This window comes from Leucopleurus acutus (assembly GCF_964270905.1).
Source record: "Leucopleurus acutus genome assembly, chromosome: 2".
In the NCBI taxonomy this organism is placed as follows: domain Eukaryota; kingdom Metazoa; phylum Chordata; class Mammalia; order Artiodactyla; family Delphinidae; genus Leucopleurus; species Leucopleurus acutus.
Window position 1 is genome coordinate 178216771 of NC_139143.1, and position 15355 is coordinate 178232125.

Below are 15355 nucleotides of genomic sequence, written 5' to 3' on the forward strand. Positions count from 1 at the left end.
TAGAGAAAGCCTGCGCACAGCAACGAAGACCCAACGCAGCCAAATAACAAATAAATAAATACATTTATTTAAAAAAATAATAATAAATTGTTATGATGCAATTATCTGCTAAGTGTTTTTTCTTTTTTCAATTGAAGTTTAATCAATTCACAATGTTGTGTTAGTTTCAAGTGTACAGTAAAGTGAGTTAGTTATTCATACACGTATACCTAGTCTTTTTCAGATTCTTTTCCCGTGTAGGTTATTACAGAGTATTGAGTAGAGTTCCTTGTGGTTTATCTATTTTATATACAGTAGTGTGTATCTGTTAATCCCAAATTCCTAATTTATCCCTCCCTCCCCCACTGCCTTCTTTAATAACTATAAGTTTGTTTTCTACGTCTGTGAGTCTATTTCCATTTTGTAAATAAATTCATTTGTATCATTTTTTTTTTAGATTCCAACTAATTTCTTAACAAATGTTTGAAATTACTGATAGGCAATTTTAGTCTCTCTCTTTTTTTAATTAATTAATTTATTTTCATATTTATTTTTGGCTGTGTTGGATTTTTGTTTCTGTGCGAGGGCTTTCTCTAGTTGCGACAAGCGGGGGCCACTCTTCATCGCGGTGCGCGGGCCTCTCACTATCGCGGCCTCTCTTGTTGCGGAGCACAGGCTCCAGATGCGCAGGCTCAGTAGTTGTGACTCACGGGCCTAGTTGCTCTGCAGCATGTGGGATCTTCCCAGACCAGGGCTCGAACCCGTGTCCCCTGCATTGGCAGGCAGATTCTAAACCACTGCGCCACCAGGGAAGCCCCAATTTTAGTCTCTTTAGGAGAGGAAAGCCAGATTCAGAGGGGCTAAGTTTATGAATAAGATATCTGGGCATCAAGGAAGGAAAACAGAGGGGGACTACCATGCAAATGGGGCCAGACTTTCCCACACTGGATTTCCAACACGAGCCATATAGCATTTGCCTGTCAACTTGGCAACAGAGGAAATACTGAATCTTCAAAAGAAAAAAAAAAAAAAAAAAAGATGAAGGCATAGTGTTGCCAAAGAAAGAAATTTAAAAAAAAAACAAAAACCTTGCACTTTTCAAACAATTGAACGCTTCTCATCTTTATATTTAGGTCTAAATAACTGAGGGATCATCATATTCAGAGATAATTAGGTTTGAAAAAGGTCTCTTTGCTCCGAGCCCTCCACTGAGGGCTTTTGAAGGCCTGCACTGTGCTTGGGGTTTCACATCCACGTGGCCTCCCTCATTTTGGTTATTTCCTCCCCAAACAGAAGTTCAGCTGGCAGAGCCCTCGAAAGCAGAGGAAAGTGTGATCCTGGTGCCTCGGACCCCCGGTCTCCTCAGGAATGAAGGTTTTCGGGGTTCTCGTGGTCTTTGTCTCCTGCCGTAAGTAGTAACAGCTGAGTGAGCTCAAAGGCACTGTCCTGTCTGTGTGTCTGTGTCTGGGGTGGCCCGTCCTCAGGTAGCATCGGGTGAGGGGAAATCAGGTGTCACTCAAAGGGGAATCGGGAGTGGAACGGCCCCCACCAAAGTCCTCCTGCTTCTGCTTCTCCTACAAAATGGGTTGACCTTGGTGTTGGGATCTCACAGAACGTCTAGAAAATCAAAGGTTGCTAACCATTTGCTAAGAAAGAGGGCATTTGACAATTGTTTCACCACACACACACCATTCAGGAGTCTTTTTTTCATTTGGTTGCTAGCTGCTTTTATTTAAAGTCTTGTGGATTCCAGGACAAAAATGCAGACACATATCTAACTAATTTAGGAATGATTAATTCTCATCAGAAAGCCATTCTTACGGTGACCTAAGGAATAATTAGTAATTATAAGTCATTGCTATCAGGAGATCCGATTACCTACCTCTGCAAAGTGAAAGAGAACTTACTAGGAAACCGTGTTGGGTTTGTTGGAAAACTCTTTGACTCCTTGGTTTGATCAGATGAGTAGAGATTTGCTCAAATCCATTTTTCTATCTGTTTCAGCTGTGAAGCAATCACCTTGGGCTTCCTAAGTCAAAATGTCAAAAATGGGGTTCCCTTTTCCCTTAGTCAGTGGTGGAATTTACAGTTTTCAAGACCATGATGTTAGAGGCAGGGGACCCATGTGTAGGAAGAGCCACTGCTGCAGCCCCCATCGTGTACCCCAAGAGCAGTGTCTGAGTGTGGTCCTGCCCTCTCTCCAGGGGCTGCTCCAGCCCCAGAGACCACCCCCAGGCTTTGGCCCCCTCTGCAATGCTGTGTGACAACAAGGCACCCAAAATCACAGTATGAAGTTGGAAGCTCCTGGGAAAATTTCCCCAAACCTCCTGTCTTCGGTTTTCTTCTTCAAGTTCATGTTTTTATTTTATTTTTATTGTAAAATTAATATCTGCTTTTAATTAAAAAGAAAAATACACAGAATAACAAGAGTATAGAATATGGAGTAACAAGACAAAGCCCCTTCTCATCCTTCCCAGACCCTGATCCTTTTCCTACACTCAGATGTAAGCACTCTTCAGAGTTTGATATACATCCTTCTAGGCCTTTATATATGTGCATTTCAAACATTTCAATAGAAAAGTAAAACACGCTTTTTGTAAGAAAATATATATATATATATATCAGACAGCAGAAAAGTATTTAAGATAAATGTTGCCTGTTGTTTTTCTCCACCTACTTCCTCAGTCCCATCGCCTAGTGATATTGCTAAAAGTAGTATGTTTTCAAGACATCATTTAGTTATTATCTCCTTGTCCGTGGGCATGTGGGTAGTCTCCAATTTTTTGATATCACAAATGATGCTGCAGCAAACATCCCTGTATATATATATGTATATATATATATATATATATGTATATCCATACATACATACATGTATGGATATCCATCCATCCATCCATATATATATACATACATACATACATATATCCATCCATCCATACATATATATATATATATATATATATATATATATATATATATATAATTTTCCCCCCTCACTTTCCTAAGCATTTTGTAGAAGTAAAAATTGCTAGGTCCATGTGTATTTGCCATTAAAAAAATGGATTGACGACAACTTTTTCTGCCTCTTGAGTATTTTGTTTCTCCTGTGAGGTTGTACATGCCTGATGGTATTTGCAAGGACTACATTTCTGGCTCTGAACCTTTCTCATTAATGTTTAACATCAGATCTGAGAGTGTTTCTGCCCAGGATGGTGGTCTTTTACTTTGGGGAGAAGACTGTAGTTGATAGTATTGTCCTGAATGTCATGGAAACTGGGTTCTCACCCTGGGCTAGCGAGACACTAGCTGTGTGACGCGGTAAGCATGACCCTATCTTGTCCCCGTTGAAGGGGCTGATACCCAGGCACCACATTTAGGGGTCTCCTGATATCTGAATGCTAAGCGCTCGGCTAGGGGACCTGAAAGCAGCATCTTTCTCGTCACATCTTCGCTTCTTCCTTATTTTCTCCTTGGCAGTGATGGCCCCCACTCATGGTAGCTTCTGGCAGTTTCAAAGGATGGTCAAACACATCACAGGGCAGAGAGCCTTCTTCTCAAATTATGGATACGGCTGCTACTGTGGGCTTGGGGGCGTAGGGATCTCCATGGATGACACTGCCAGGCGAGTGCAGAGGCTCTGAGGCCTCCTGCCAGTTCATTTTCTTGAAGAGAGAGAGGGTGTTAGGACCCTTGCATTGTAAGGAACCGAAACCAATTCAGGTGAGCCTGAGGGTAAGAAAAAAACTAAATGGGAGTGGGACGGTGGTCTTGAGGAACCCAAGGCTGGGGCTGGCTTCCTGTGGCCTATGCCCTATACAGGGCCCGCCTGAGGTTCCCTGCTCTGTCACCTTCTGGAAATGCTTGACAATGTTTGAATAAGGGGCCCCTCGTCTTCATGTTGCACCAGGCTTTGCAGATTATGTGGTCAGCCCTGCCCAGAGCTCTAGAATGTTCAGCTCTCAGTCCTCATGGTAAACGTGGTCTTCTCTCAGGCCTCCAGTTTTTAGGATTACAGATGCAGCAAGACTGACCAACTGTCTCCCAGTCCTAATTCCATCTTCCAGGAAAGAGAATCCAAGTGGCCCAGTTTGGAAAAGTCGTCCATCTGGGTGAGGACACACGGCACAAACTTGGCTGCCAGGCCTACTTCTAAGGATGGGGGTGGGGGAGGGCAAATTCCCAGAAAAGGGGGAGGTTGGTGTTAATCTGGGGAGGGAACAGGGAGGTAGGAAACAGGATGGTTTGTGTGTCTTTTTATTTGAAGAAAGAAGCAGCAAAATGTTCCTGGTTACTTTCACCGTAGTGTGGAGAAATATATCCCCATAGTAGGGCGTGAATATCACTCCTGGAGCTTGATTCCTCTGGTTTGGGCTCCTGAGACCATGGAATGTTCCAGCTGGAAGGACCCCAGAGCCCTTGAGGGGACCTGACACTGATGAAATGCCCGTCACATCCTGAGCCCCGGGACTGGTGGTTTGCATGCAGGGCTTGGTTTAATGCTCCCAGGACATGGCCGAGGCCATGCCACCATCCCCATTCTACAGGTGACAACGGTGAGGGACCCACTAAATGAAACAGCAGAGCCCAAAGACACAGAGCCCTTGAGTGGCAGGGTCAAGGTTTGAACCAGAATTTGCCTGTTTCAAAGTCCGGGCCCTTGGACACTCTGTGCCTCCCCTTCCAAGTCCTGTGGCTGGTGAGAATGTTAACACTATTAGCCAACGATGACCAATGGCAAAGAGCCCACGTGTGGATGAGGACGGTGAGGGAGGAAGACAGAGCGTCCAGCCCAGGGCATTGGCCAGAAGCTGATCCTTTTCATGTCTTAGAATCCAGCCCCAGATCTCTGTGTTCCTGCCACTCAGACATGGTGGAAGAGGGGGACTGAGGCCGTCCCCCAGCTGTTTTCTCTCCTCCCATGCTCTCCCCCCCGGCACGCTCACCCCTCCCCTGGCCAACCCTGAGCCTCAGGAGAGCAAAGACTGAAGGATTATGTCTGATGTGCTGACCCTTGTCTGCTCAGAGCCTCTCCCAGGGCTGGGCACATATTCAGTGCTCAGTCAAAAGTCATTAAATGAATGAATAAGTCACGGGCACCTAGATTTGAGTCCTGACTCTATCACCTTCCAGCCGTATGATTTTGGGAAATTCACCTCTGGTTCTCAGTTCCTCTCCTATAAAACGGAGACAAGGACTGCACGTCCTAGGGTTACTGGGAGGCACTCATGAGACAGCAGTAGGTAGAGGAGGGCTCTTTGTGTGATTTTTTTTTTTTTTTTTTGCGGTACGTGGGCCTCTCACTGTTGTGGCCTCTCCCATTGCAGAGCACAGGCTCCGGACGCGCAGGCTCAGCGGCCATGGCTCACGGGCCCAGCCGCTCCGCGGCCATGTGGGATCCTCCCGGACCGGGGCACAAACCCGTGTCCCCTGCATCGGCAGGCGGACTCTCAACCACTGCGCCACCAGGGAAGCCCTCTTTTTGTGATTTTTAATATCATCAGGAAGTTACCTCCTTGCCTTCCGCACCTTCTCACTGGGGGCGGCGGGGGGGGGGGGGGGTGTGCTTGGAGGGAGGAGGCATGTGAATCCTTTCCAGCCAGTCCCCCAGGGCCACCCTCAGGAAAGCTCTCATCTCCCTCCATCTAGCCCCCAGGTGCTGCCTGGCCCCCAACTGCTGCTGCGAGAAACTGAAGCAGCTCAGCTGCCAGCTGGTGTTGAACGGCTACCGGTTCCGCGTGGCCAACGGGACCGTGGTCTGTGAGTTGCCTTCCCTGTAGGGAATGTCTTTGAAACTGGGCCTTTCCTTAAGGTCAGCCTTGTGGACCCAGAGAATTTTGGGGAAATGAGATTTTTTTCCAAGTGCTTTGGGATGGAGAGCTGTAATTCCGAGAATCAGAGCTTCCCGAGAGTCCTGGCCCGGTGCCTCCCCGGTCCCCATTCGCAGCTGTGCCCCCAGCTCCCTCCAGAGGCGGGGTGCAGGGCACAGCGCCCCCGCCCGGGGTCCTGCACGTGCTCCATAAATACTTGCTGACTCGAGAGTGAATCTTGCAGCTTCGCGCGGCAGCTGCTGCCGTTGAGAAGCTTCTTCCCGATGTCTGTCCTGTGTTAACAGAGCAGCTCAGCTATCGTTCAGCTGAACAAATATTTGCGAAGGGTGATTGCGTGCCAAGCACTGGGATAAGTGCGGGGGTGGGGAGGGGGGGACACCAAAGTCAACAGGAGGGGGGCGGGGAAGGGAACCCACGTGTCATGGAGGCCATTCAAGGAAGAGGGCCAAGGACAGGGTGGGCAAGTGCTGAGTGTCCAGCACGTAGGGAGGGGCCCCTCATCTCCCAGAGCATGTTCTGGGACTGCTGGGTGTGTAGGGCAAGTTGGATCTAAAGAACAAGCCCATTCGCAGGTGCTGGGCCACGGCCTTGTCGTGAACGCCATTCATTTCAGCGGAACCGGTGGTTTGAATGCCCCTTCGAATGTGTGACTCGCCTTCCGCTTGGCCTTGGGGAGTTGCGTGAACCACTGTCCTCCCCTTGTGTGTTTATTCAGAGCTGTGAGTGTGTCTTGGAGATCGCCTGTCTTCTCCCGAGGCCGGGGAACCACCTCCCTTCCACTCATCTCCCAGAGCCCCCAGCCAGGGCTCCGGCTTAGGACACACTGAGCGTTAGGGTGGCGCAGTCTCCCCGGTCCCAGTGGTGAAACATGGCTCAGGCCCCTGCAGACAGGAGACCAGCTTCAGCGGAGTCTGCTTCTCGGCCCCCCCCAGGCACACCACCGATGGGGAGGGACCCCCCTTTTTCTTATGTGAGCTCAAGGAGACTTCCTGTGTTGGAGCTCTCTGGCTGTGACCGTCCTCAGACCTAAAGCAAGGCGTCCCCTCTGTGAGGCCCCCAAGGCCGTGTCCAGGAGATGGGGAGGGATCAGGGTCTAGTGGAGGGGCGGGGGAGGGGGTGACCGGAGGAGGTTGTCCCCAGAGGACTGTTTGCTTCGGCATATGATGCCCTCTGGAGGCCAGGGACCAAGTTTCTGACGTCCTCCTCCCACCCCTCGTGGCTCCACATGGTGGAAGGCAGGGGCCAAGCCTGGCTGTTGGTTGGTGGCAGAGAGGCACACAGAAAAGCTGCCCCTGACTCCCCTCAGCCCAGCTCATGGTTCACTTTCACATGGTTTCTTCTCACCTCTTTTCGCCTTGATCTTAACATCTGTTATGTTAAGTGTTACCTTAGAATGGTTGAAAAGCATCACTATGAGAGAAAATATGCTCTAAGAGCTCTCTCCTCTGATGCCCCTGTAAAGCGCAGGGACCAAGGAAGGAGGGAAACGGTGTTCTGAGGAGGGAAGTGGAATTTCAGTAAGTGCAGAGGACCTTCCCCCACTGTGCTCTCAGGCCCAGGCCAAGCCTCCGCCCGCTGCTCTTGTGTCACGGGGGCCAGCCCGGGCTCCCTGCACCTAGAGCAGCTTCCTTATCAACCCTCTTCACCCTCCCAGGTGGGGATCAGAGCGCAGCCCACGACCCCAGGAAATGGAGCAGAGTGACCTGGGGGCAGAGGCTGGAGCCCCAGGAGTGGCACAGGAAACGTTCTCTGCTTGGCACGCCAGGCTGGGGGGTGGTGAGAGGGGCGGGCAGGGGCCGGGAGCTGCACTGGAAAGTTCGTGGCCTGGCCCTGCTTTCTGCAGATGCTGGCCCCTGCCAAGCAGCAGTAGCCAGGTGTTCCTGAAGCTTGACCAGGGCTCCCAGAGCTCAACATCTTGCTTAGGGAGTTAGCATGGAGGGATGCTTCTCCGTCCTCACCAGGACATCAGCACCCCCTCCTCAGCTGACCCAGCTAGTGAGGACCAGGCTGACCCCCCTGTTGTCCCCACCCCCACCTTGCCAAACCCCTATTCCAGTGTGTGCTGAGACCCCACGTGAACCCTGCACACATCCATTCACTTGCCCAGTATCAACTGAGCACCCATTGGATGCCCATCCAGGGCCAGTGCTGTGCCAGGGCCAGGGGCACAGAACAAGGCAGCCAGCCGCAGGCCCTGCTGTCCTGGCCTTCTCTAGAGCTGAAAGTGCCCTTGGGACCATCCAAACCAAACCCTCATTGTAGCAATGGGGAGACTGAGACCCAGAGATGGGGAAGAGTTTGATCCAAGGTAACAGGCAAGATTAAAACTCATACGTCTTGAGGCTTTCTAGTGCTCTGGAACACACTGCTGGCCTGAGTTTTCTAGGCCTCAGTTTCTTCATCCATAAAATAGGTGCACTAACAACAGCTACAGTTCATGAGCATCTGACAGATGCTTTGCACTCAGCACTGTGAATCTGTGATAAACCTTTGAGGTGGGCATTATTCTCCCCATTATCGAGGAGGACCCTGAGGCTCAGAGAGGTTAAGTGAGATGCCCAAGGCCACACAGCCATGGAAAGAAGAGTTGGGATTCAGACCCAGGTCGTCTGACCCCAGCTGGTGCCCCTGCCTCCCACCATCCTCCCCAGGGGCATGGGGCCGCTGGGAGGGCGATGGGGCTGCTCTTGGCTGGGGGCTCACACAAATGCATATCTTATTATCTACAACAGGCTTGTCAGAATGTTCAGCCCTGGCCCAAGGGGCAAAGAAGAGCAGAAAGAATTTGCCCCTCTGCAAGGACCCAGATCTTTCTGTTCTAGCTCTACGTACCCTGCTAAGGGGCCCAGAGACAGCACACGCTTTGGAGTCAGGCAGAGTGGGGCCTGCATCCCAGCTTCACCTTTTCTAGCTGGATAATTGCACAGCCCCCCTGGGCCTTAGTCTCCTCATCTGTCAAATGGAGATACTAATCAGAGCTTCATAAGGTCACTAAAGGACGGACTAAAGTAACCCAGCTGGGAGCAGGTGCTTAGTTAGTTAATGCCCCTCCTTTTAGAAGTTGAGATTTCTTTTGTTTAATCTCAGTTTCCTTTTCCCCTTTACTTTGTGGGAAAGCACTGGGAGTTTTTTTTAGTACTGTTGAGAGATTTCTTGGAAACATCTCCTCTGCATTTGCCTCCCCTTGAGCTAATGTTATTAACCCCTTATAGGATAAAACCTCGCCCACTCTACCCCCGGTTATACTGCAGTTCAAGGAGCTGCCTTGCAAGGGTTAACCACCTCCCCAGCCTCCAAGTTCTGAAATCCCGCACCCAAGCCTGGTCCCAGGTTGCCTAGCAACCAGTGGCTGCTCCAGGATGCAGTTGGTGTGAGCAGGGAAAGGAAAGGAGAAAAACAACTTGGTCTGCCCATGTCTCTAAATGTCACTGGGAGCTCAGTGCAGAGAAAGGCCTGGAACCCAAGCCCTGGGGCCAATTTGCCGAGGGGCGAAGGCTCCCCTCAGGTAACCGGGGAGGTCATTAGCCCTCTGTTGAGTGGGCTTACATAAGTACTTGGCATTCGCAAGGGATTTTAAGATCTGTCAGTGGTGACGCCCCCTCCACCCACACATGAATGCATCTGTAGTGCAGCGGGGAGCCCGGCCGTGGGCAGCAGAGCCCAAGTTCCAGCCAGAGGTACCACTATCACCTCCATCTCTGAGCCTGTGACTTCTCCCTCTGCCAAAGGGGGAGGGTGAAGCAGGTAACCACTGGAATTTGTAGTTTGCAAAGATCTTCCTCCTTTGCTACTGAGTTTCCTCCTCGCAAGACCTCCGCTCGCTGACACATCACCCATTTCCTCTCCTAGCATCTGTCTCAACCTGACATCATCTCATTTTCTTGTTTATTTATGCATTGATTCTCCCCTCGACTGGAATGTGAATTCCAGGAGAGCGGAGAGCACTTGTTGGGGGCGGCGCTTATCCTCATAAGGCCACAGAGGATGCCCAGAGCTAGGCAGTGTGGGGTCCGCTCGCTCAGACCTGTACCTCCGCACTTCCTAGCCAAAGGGCAGGCACGGGTTAGGAACTCAATACCTGTTGGTTTGATGAGTGAGTGAATGAAAAAAAATTCATGAAATAGTCAATGCAAGCACCCGTACCCTCATTTGAAAGCAGAGGGAAGATGCTCAGACAGGGACAACTTGCCTGCCACGCTAGAACATGCAGGTGGCAGATCTGGACCGAGAAACCGACTCCCTGTTTCTTGGGATGGGGGCTTCTTTCACTGCCCCGCAGGCCGTGGAAGCCCAGCCAGTAAGCCAGTAGCAAACTGGGATGGAGCGCTTACAGCGTGTCTGGGGCTGAGGATCTGCAATGAAAAGACAAACTCCCTGCCTGTGTGCAGGGAGAGAGACAGCCCATAAAATATTCAGAAAGAAAGATACACTTAGGTAGTGACAAGTGCTATGAAGCATCTAAAATAGGGCCACAAGCTAAAGGATGAGGATGGCAGTGGGCGGAAGGGCAGGGGGTGTGGGTGCGCGGGGAGGATGGATACTTTCTGTGGCTGTGGAAGGCCTCTCTAAGGAGGTGGCATTTAGCGAGTGCGGAAGGAGACGAGGGGCTGGGGGGTGGGCATCCCACCAGGAGTGAGGCCGGTGGGGCCTGGCCGTGGGGTGAGGGGCTCACCTTCTCCTTCGGTTGCAGGGGAAACATTAAAGCAGGAAGTGATCTGCTCAGATGTTGCTTCAGAAATATCACTCTGGCCCCTGTACAGAGACGTTGGGGAGCAGGGGAAGAAACGGGGAGCCACTAGTGGGGTGTTTCAGTAGCACTGGGGAGAAGCGACCATTGCACAGATCGACAGCTGGGGAGAAGTACCAGATGCTGCATGTGTTTGGGAGGAAGATTGATGGGACCTGCTGATGGATTAGATGTGGGGTTCGGAGGTAAGGGAGGCTGACTCTGAGGTTCTTGGTCTGAGCAGCGATGGATGGTGGTGCAGATGGGGGAGAGCAGACTCTGCAGACACGGCAAGAGCCTGGCATGAGCCATGCTGGGTTTGAGAGGCATATCAGACACCCAAGAGGGAGTCACGTGAACACAAGCCTATTGGCATCTAGAGCTCAAAGGAGATGTCTAGGCTGAGGTGAGAACTGGAGAGTCAGCAGTGCTCGGTGGTATTTAGAGCCCTGAACTTCAAAACAAAAGCTCCCGGGCTTCCCTGGTGGCACAGTGGTTGAGAGTCCACCTGCCAATGCAGGGGACACGGGTTCGTGCCTCGTTCTGGGAAGATCCCACATGCCGCGGAGCGGCTGGGCCTGTGAGCTATGGCCGCTGAGCCTGCGCGTCCGGAGCCTGTGCTCCACAACAGGAGAGGCCACAAGAGTGAGAGGCCCGTGTACTGCAAAAAAAAAAAAAACCCCAAAAAAACCAAACAAAACAAACAAAAAAAAAAACAAGAGCTCCCAAGGAGAGGGTTTAGAGACCAGGCCGGAGGCCGGGCACAGAGAGTAGCAGCATGGCAGGCAGTCTGGGTTAGCCCAGGCAGGAACGTAGACCTTCTTGCTTTGTCTCATTGGTGGAGGTATATTTCATGGAATGAGAAAGCATATCCTAAAGCTGTCAGTTCCATTCTTCATGCCTCAGTTTCCCCATCAGCAAATTGGAAGGTGCAGGATCTGGGTTTACGCTTGTTTTTAAAAGATGACTTCCAAACATGGCATTTCTTGGCCCAGAGCTGCCTCTTCTTCTGGCCCATGACTGGCCTGATGCTACAATGGCTGTGGGATGTCCACAGCAATGGACCGCTGCTCCAGGTCGGTCCTGACAGCCTGCACCCTGGGCAAGCTGTTAGATGTAGAACTAGACAGCAGGAGAGAATTCTACTCCACGCTTTGGAAAAGAGCGGAAGACAAAGCAGGAGAGGGGGTGGTGAGAAAGAAAGAAGGAGGTTTGGTGAATTGAGATGGAAGAAAGAAGAGATGTTACAGACTAGGAACAGGAGACAAAGAGATAAACAGAAAGGGAGAAGGATGAGAAAGAGGAAAGGGTGAGAAATGTGCCTCGCTTCCAGTTTCCAGAGAAGCAGCACCCGGGTAAGTGAGAGCACCAGGTGCCAGGCCCTTTGGGAGGGAAGCGAGGTTGGATGGGGCATGGCCCTGTGCCCAAGTAGCCCTGGGCCCCGCCAAGGGCAGCAGCCACACAAGCCGGTGAGCCCCTGCAGACCATGGCAGCTGCTGGGGGAGGGCAGCAAGGGGCATGCTGGGTGGAGGTGAGAGACCTGGACATGGAGGCTCTCAGGGAGTCCCTGCAGGAGCTGGGGCCTGATGGGTCTTGAAGGATTGTCACAGATGGAGAAGGGAGAGCGTGAAGGCAAAGGTGATCCAGGCGCCAGGAACAGTGGGAGCGGCAGGAACCATCCCTGGCACATTTCCTGAGGATGAGTAGAGAGGTACAGCTGAGGCGTAGGGTGGGTGTCAACATGTCTTGAGAAATCCAGGCTCCAATGAGATGTGGGAGGACAGCTTCCTGCAGGAATTGTAGACTTCGGAGAGGGGGAAAAGCAAACAAACAGACGATAGCCAGCACTGGTCCAGTTTCAAAGGGCCCTTCTTTTTCCAACATGTGAAGCTAAGGGTGCACCATCGTCATAATAACAAGCATTTACAGAGGCCTCTCTGTGTTCTGAGCACATCCAGACCACTCCATCTGTAACGACACCAGTGAAAATCCTCACAGCAATCTTGTGAAGTAGACACCATTATTTACTTTTGATACTATTGCTTTTATCACCATTTTTAAAAAATTTATTTATTTTTGGCTGCATTGGGTCTTCGTTGCTGTGCACAGGCTTTCTCTAGTTGTGGAGAGCGGGGGCTACTCTACGTTGCGGTGCGTGGGCTTCTCATTCTGGTGGCTTCTCTTGTTGCGGAGCACGGGCTCTAGAACGCAGGCTCAGTAGTTGTGGCGCACGGGCTTAGTTGCTCCGCAGCATGTGGGACCATCCTGGACCAGGGATCGAATCCCTGTCCCCTGCATTGGCAGGCAGATTCTTAACCACTGCGCCACAAGGGAAGCCCTATCACCATTTTATAAATGATACTGAAACTAACTTGCCCAGGGCCAACACATCAGGGAGTCTGGCCACCTCACTCCCTCACCCCCACAACCCTCAAAAGAGAGTGGAAATGGAGTGGAGTTATCTAGAAGGAGGCTGCCTTAGACGTCCCCTACACACACACGCACACACACACACATGCACGCATGCACGCACGCACACATGCACATGCACCCATGCACAGAGCACTATAACTCTGACTACTAAATGAAAGATGCCCCCCCTAGTGGTCACTTGGCCACAGTGCAGACACTCAATCCCAAAGGCCCACTGAGGCTTCATTCACTAATTCAATGAATATTGAGCACCTACTCTGTGCCAGCATAGTATCCCAGCTGGGGATACTGGGAGGGACAGGACAGAAAAAGCCCCAGTCTCACAGAGCTTACAATTTGTTGATGAGAAACAGACACAAATAAGAGAAATAAGAGATATGAAAAGTGTGGTGAATCAAACAAATGGGGATGTGAGGGAGAGTGGCTGGAGAAGCTTTAGAAGGAGTGGGCAGGGAGAGCCTCTCTGAAGAGAGGAAATTTGACCAAGACCCAAAGGTGGGATGGACCCAGCCACTTAAAAATCCTGGAGAGAAATGTTTCAGACAAAGAGAGTAGCAAGTGCAAAGGCCCTGGGACAAGATCAAACAAAACATGCGACATAAAGAGGCCATTGGTCCTGGAGCAGTGTGAAGGCGAGAGAGTGGAGGTCTGTGAGGATGGAGAGGTTGGCGGGGACCCCATCATGGCAAGCCTGCTTCGGAGTCCATGGCAAGGATTTGGGATGTCTTTGCCCAAATAGTAGGAAACCACAGCAGGGCTTTCAGCAACAGAGTGATCCTAATTCAAGTTACATTTAAAGACGGTCTCGGACTTCCCTGGTGGTGCAGTGGTTGAGAATCTGCCTGCCAACGCAGGGGACAGGGATTCAGCCCTGGTCCGGGAAGATCCCACATGCCGCGGAGCAACTAAGCCTGTGCGCCACAACTACTGAGCCTGCGCTCTAGAGCCCACGAGCCACAACTACTGAGCCCGTGCGCCACAACTACTGAGCCTGCGCTCTAGACCCCGCGAGCCACAACTACTAAGCCCGCACTCCATACAAGAGAAGCCAGTGCAAGGAGAAGCCCGCTCGCCGCAACTAGAGAAAGCCTGTGTGCAGCAACGAAAACCCAACGCAGCCAAAAATAAATAAAATTTAAAAAAATTTTAAAGACAGTCCCTGTTTATTTCCTTCCATTAGGGTGGAATTGCTGGTGATGACAGAGATTGGGATTGTGGCCAAGAAGATGGAGAGAAGAGGGCGGAGTGAAATATGCTAAACATAGAGACATCAATGGGACTTCGGGTGGATGGGCTGTGAAATCGAAAGGGGGGTAGGAATCAAGGTCGGCTGCTAGTTTTCTGGCTTGAGTGGGAGGGGCTGCCATTTCCCAAGCCGAGAGTGTGGGTGGAGGACCAGCTCAGTGGGCGGGGGGCCGGAAGGGGACCCTTACATCCAGAGCTTCCTTTGGGGCGTCTTACACTGAAGATGCCTGCGACATCCAGGTGAGAAGCCAGGTAAGCTGTTGGAAGGAGGGGCTGAGTTCTGATAAAATAGGTTTCGTGTCCTTGGCCTGGGTGCTGCCTGGCAGCGCTAACCCAGGGCCCGTCTGTGCAGCCCACACCTGCTCCTTCTCTCACTTCCTTCCAGGATTCTCCTTGGGGCATGTCCCGGTGTGGTGGGGGAACGGCTTGGGGACAAAAGAAAAGAACTCCCAGTTCCTTTCCTTTCTATTTTCAACCCTTGACCCCTTGCAGCGAGCTCCCAGCTCTCCCCAACTTTAGAATCAAACCCTGGGAGTGGATGGAAGCCCCCTGTGACCCTCTGTCTCCCTTCAGTTGAATGCGCCCTTGGTCCTGGTGTCGGCTGCCTCTGTGGGCTAAGAGCCTGCGAGTGTGACACGCAATCCGCTTCAAAGAGAACCTGCCCAAACTTCAAGCGGCTCTTCTGCAGCTGGCCCCGCTGCGGCAGGAGCAAACTCCCATGCTAGTGAGGCCGCGGGTCCCTGGTCGGTCTGGTCTGGGATACTCCTTTGTCACTCGGCTTTAGAGGGCTGGAGATCAACAGTGGAAAAGACAGAATCCTGGCTTTCTATGGCGGGAGACAGACCATGAACATACACATAAATAGGACATTCCAATAGCAGTAAGACTAGGAAGCAATAAAACAAGGTGACAGGGCAGAGAGAAGTCGCCTACCCCCATCCCAGGAGGGCAAAGGCCCCAGGATCCGCCTTAAACTCTCCCTCCATCCCCACGTCAAAATCAGGATACAGGGCGGGTTTGGGAACCAGACCCACAACCCAGATCCAGCTGGAGCCGAGCAGGGATCCTGGAAAACAAGGTCTCGGCCACATGCCAAGGACCCGAGAAGCACACTTGGACTCTGTTTCTCATTTGCTGGAGT

The 15355-nt window shown here is 51.4% G+C and overlaps 1 protein-coding gene across 1 annotated transcript; it reads left to right on the forward strand.

Annotated features, from left to right (window-relative positions):
• Positions 1 to 1347: 1347 nt before the first annotated feature.
• PLA2G2C (phospholipase A2 group IIC) lies at positions 1348 to 14939 on the forward strand (the record flags this gene model as incomplete). Its single annotated transcript, XM_082834016.1, has 4 exons — positions 1348 to 1387; positions 3460 to 3604; positions 5636 to 5739; positions 14788 to 14939. The coding sequence occupies 4 exons, from the start codon at positions 1348 to 1350 to the stop codon at positions 14937 to 14939; spliced, it is 441 nt and encodes a 146-aa protein (XP_082690142.1).
• Between the last annotated feature and the right edge of the window lie 416 nt (positions 14940 to 15355).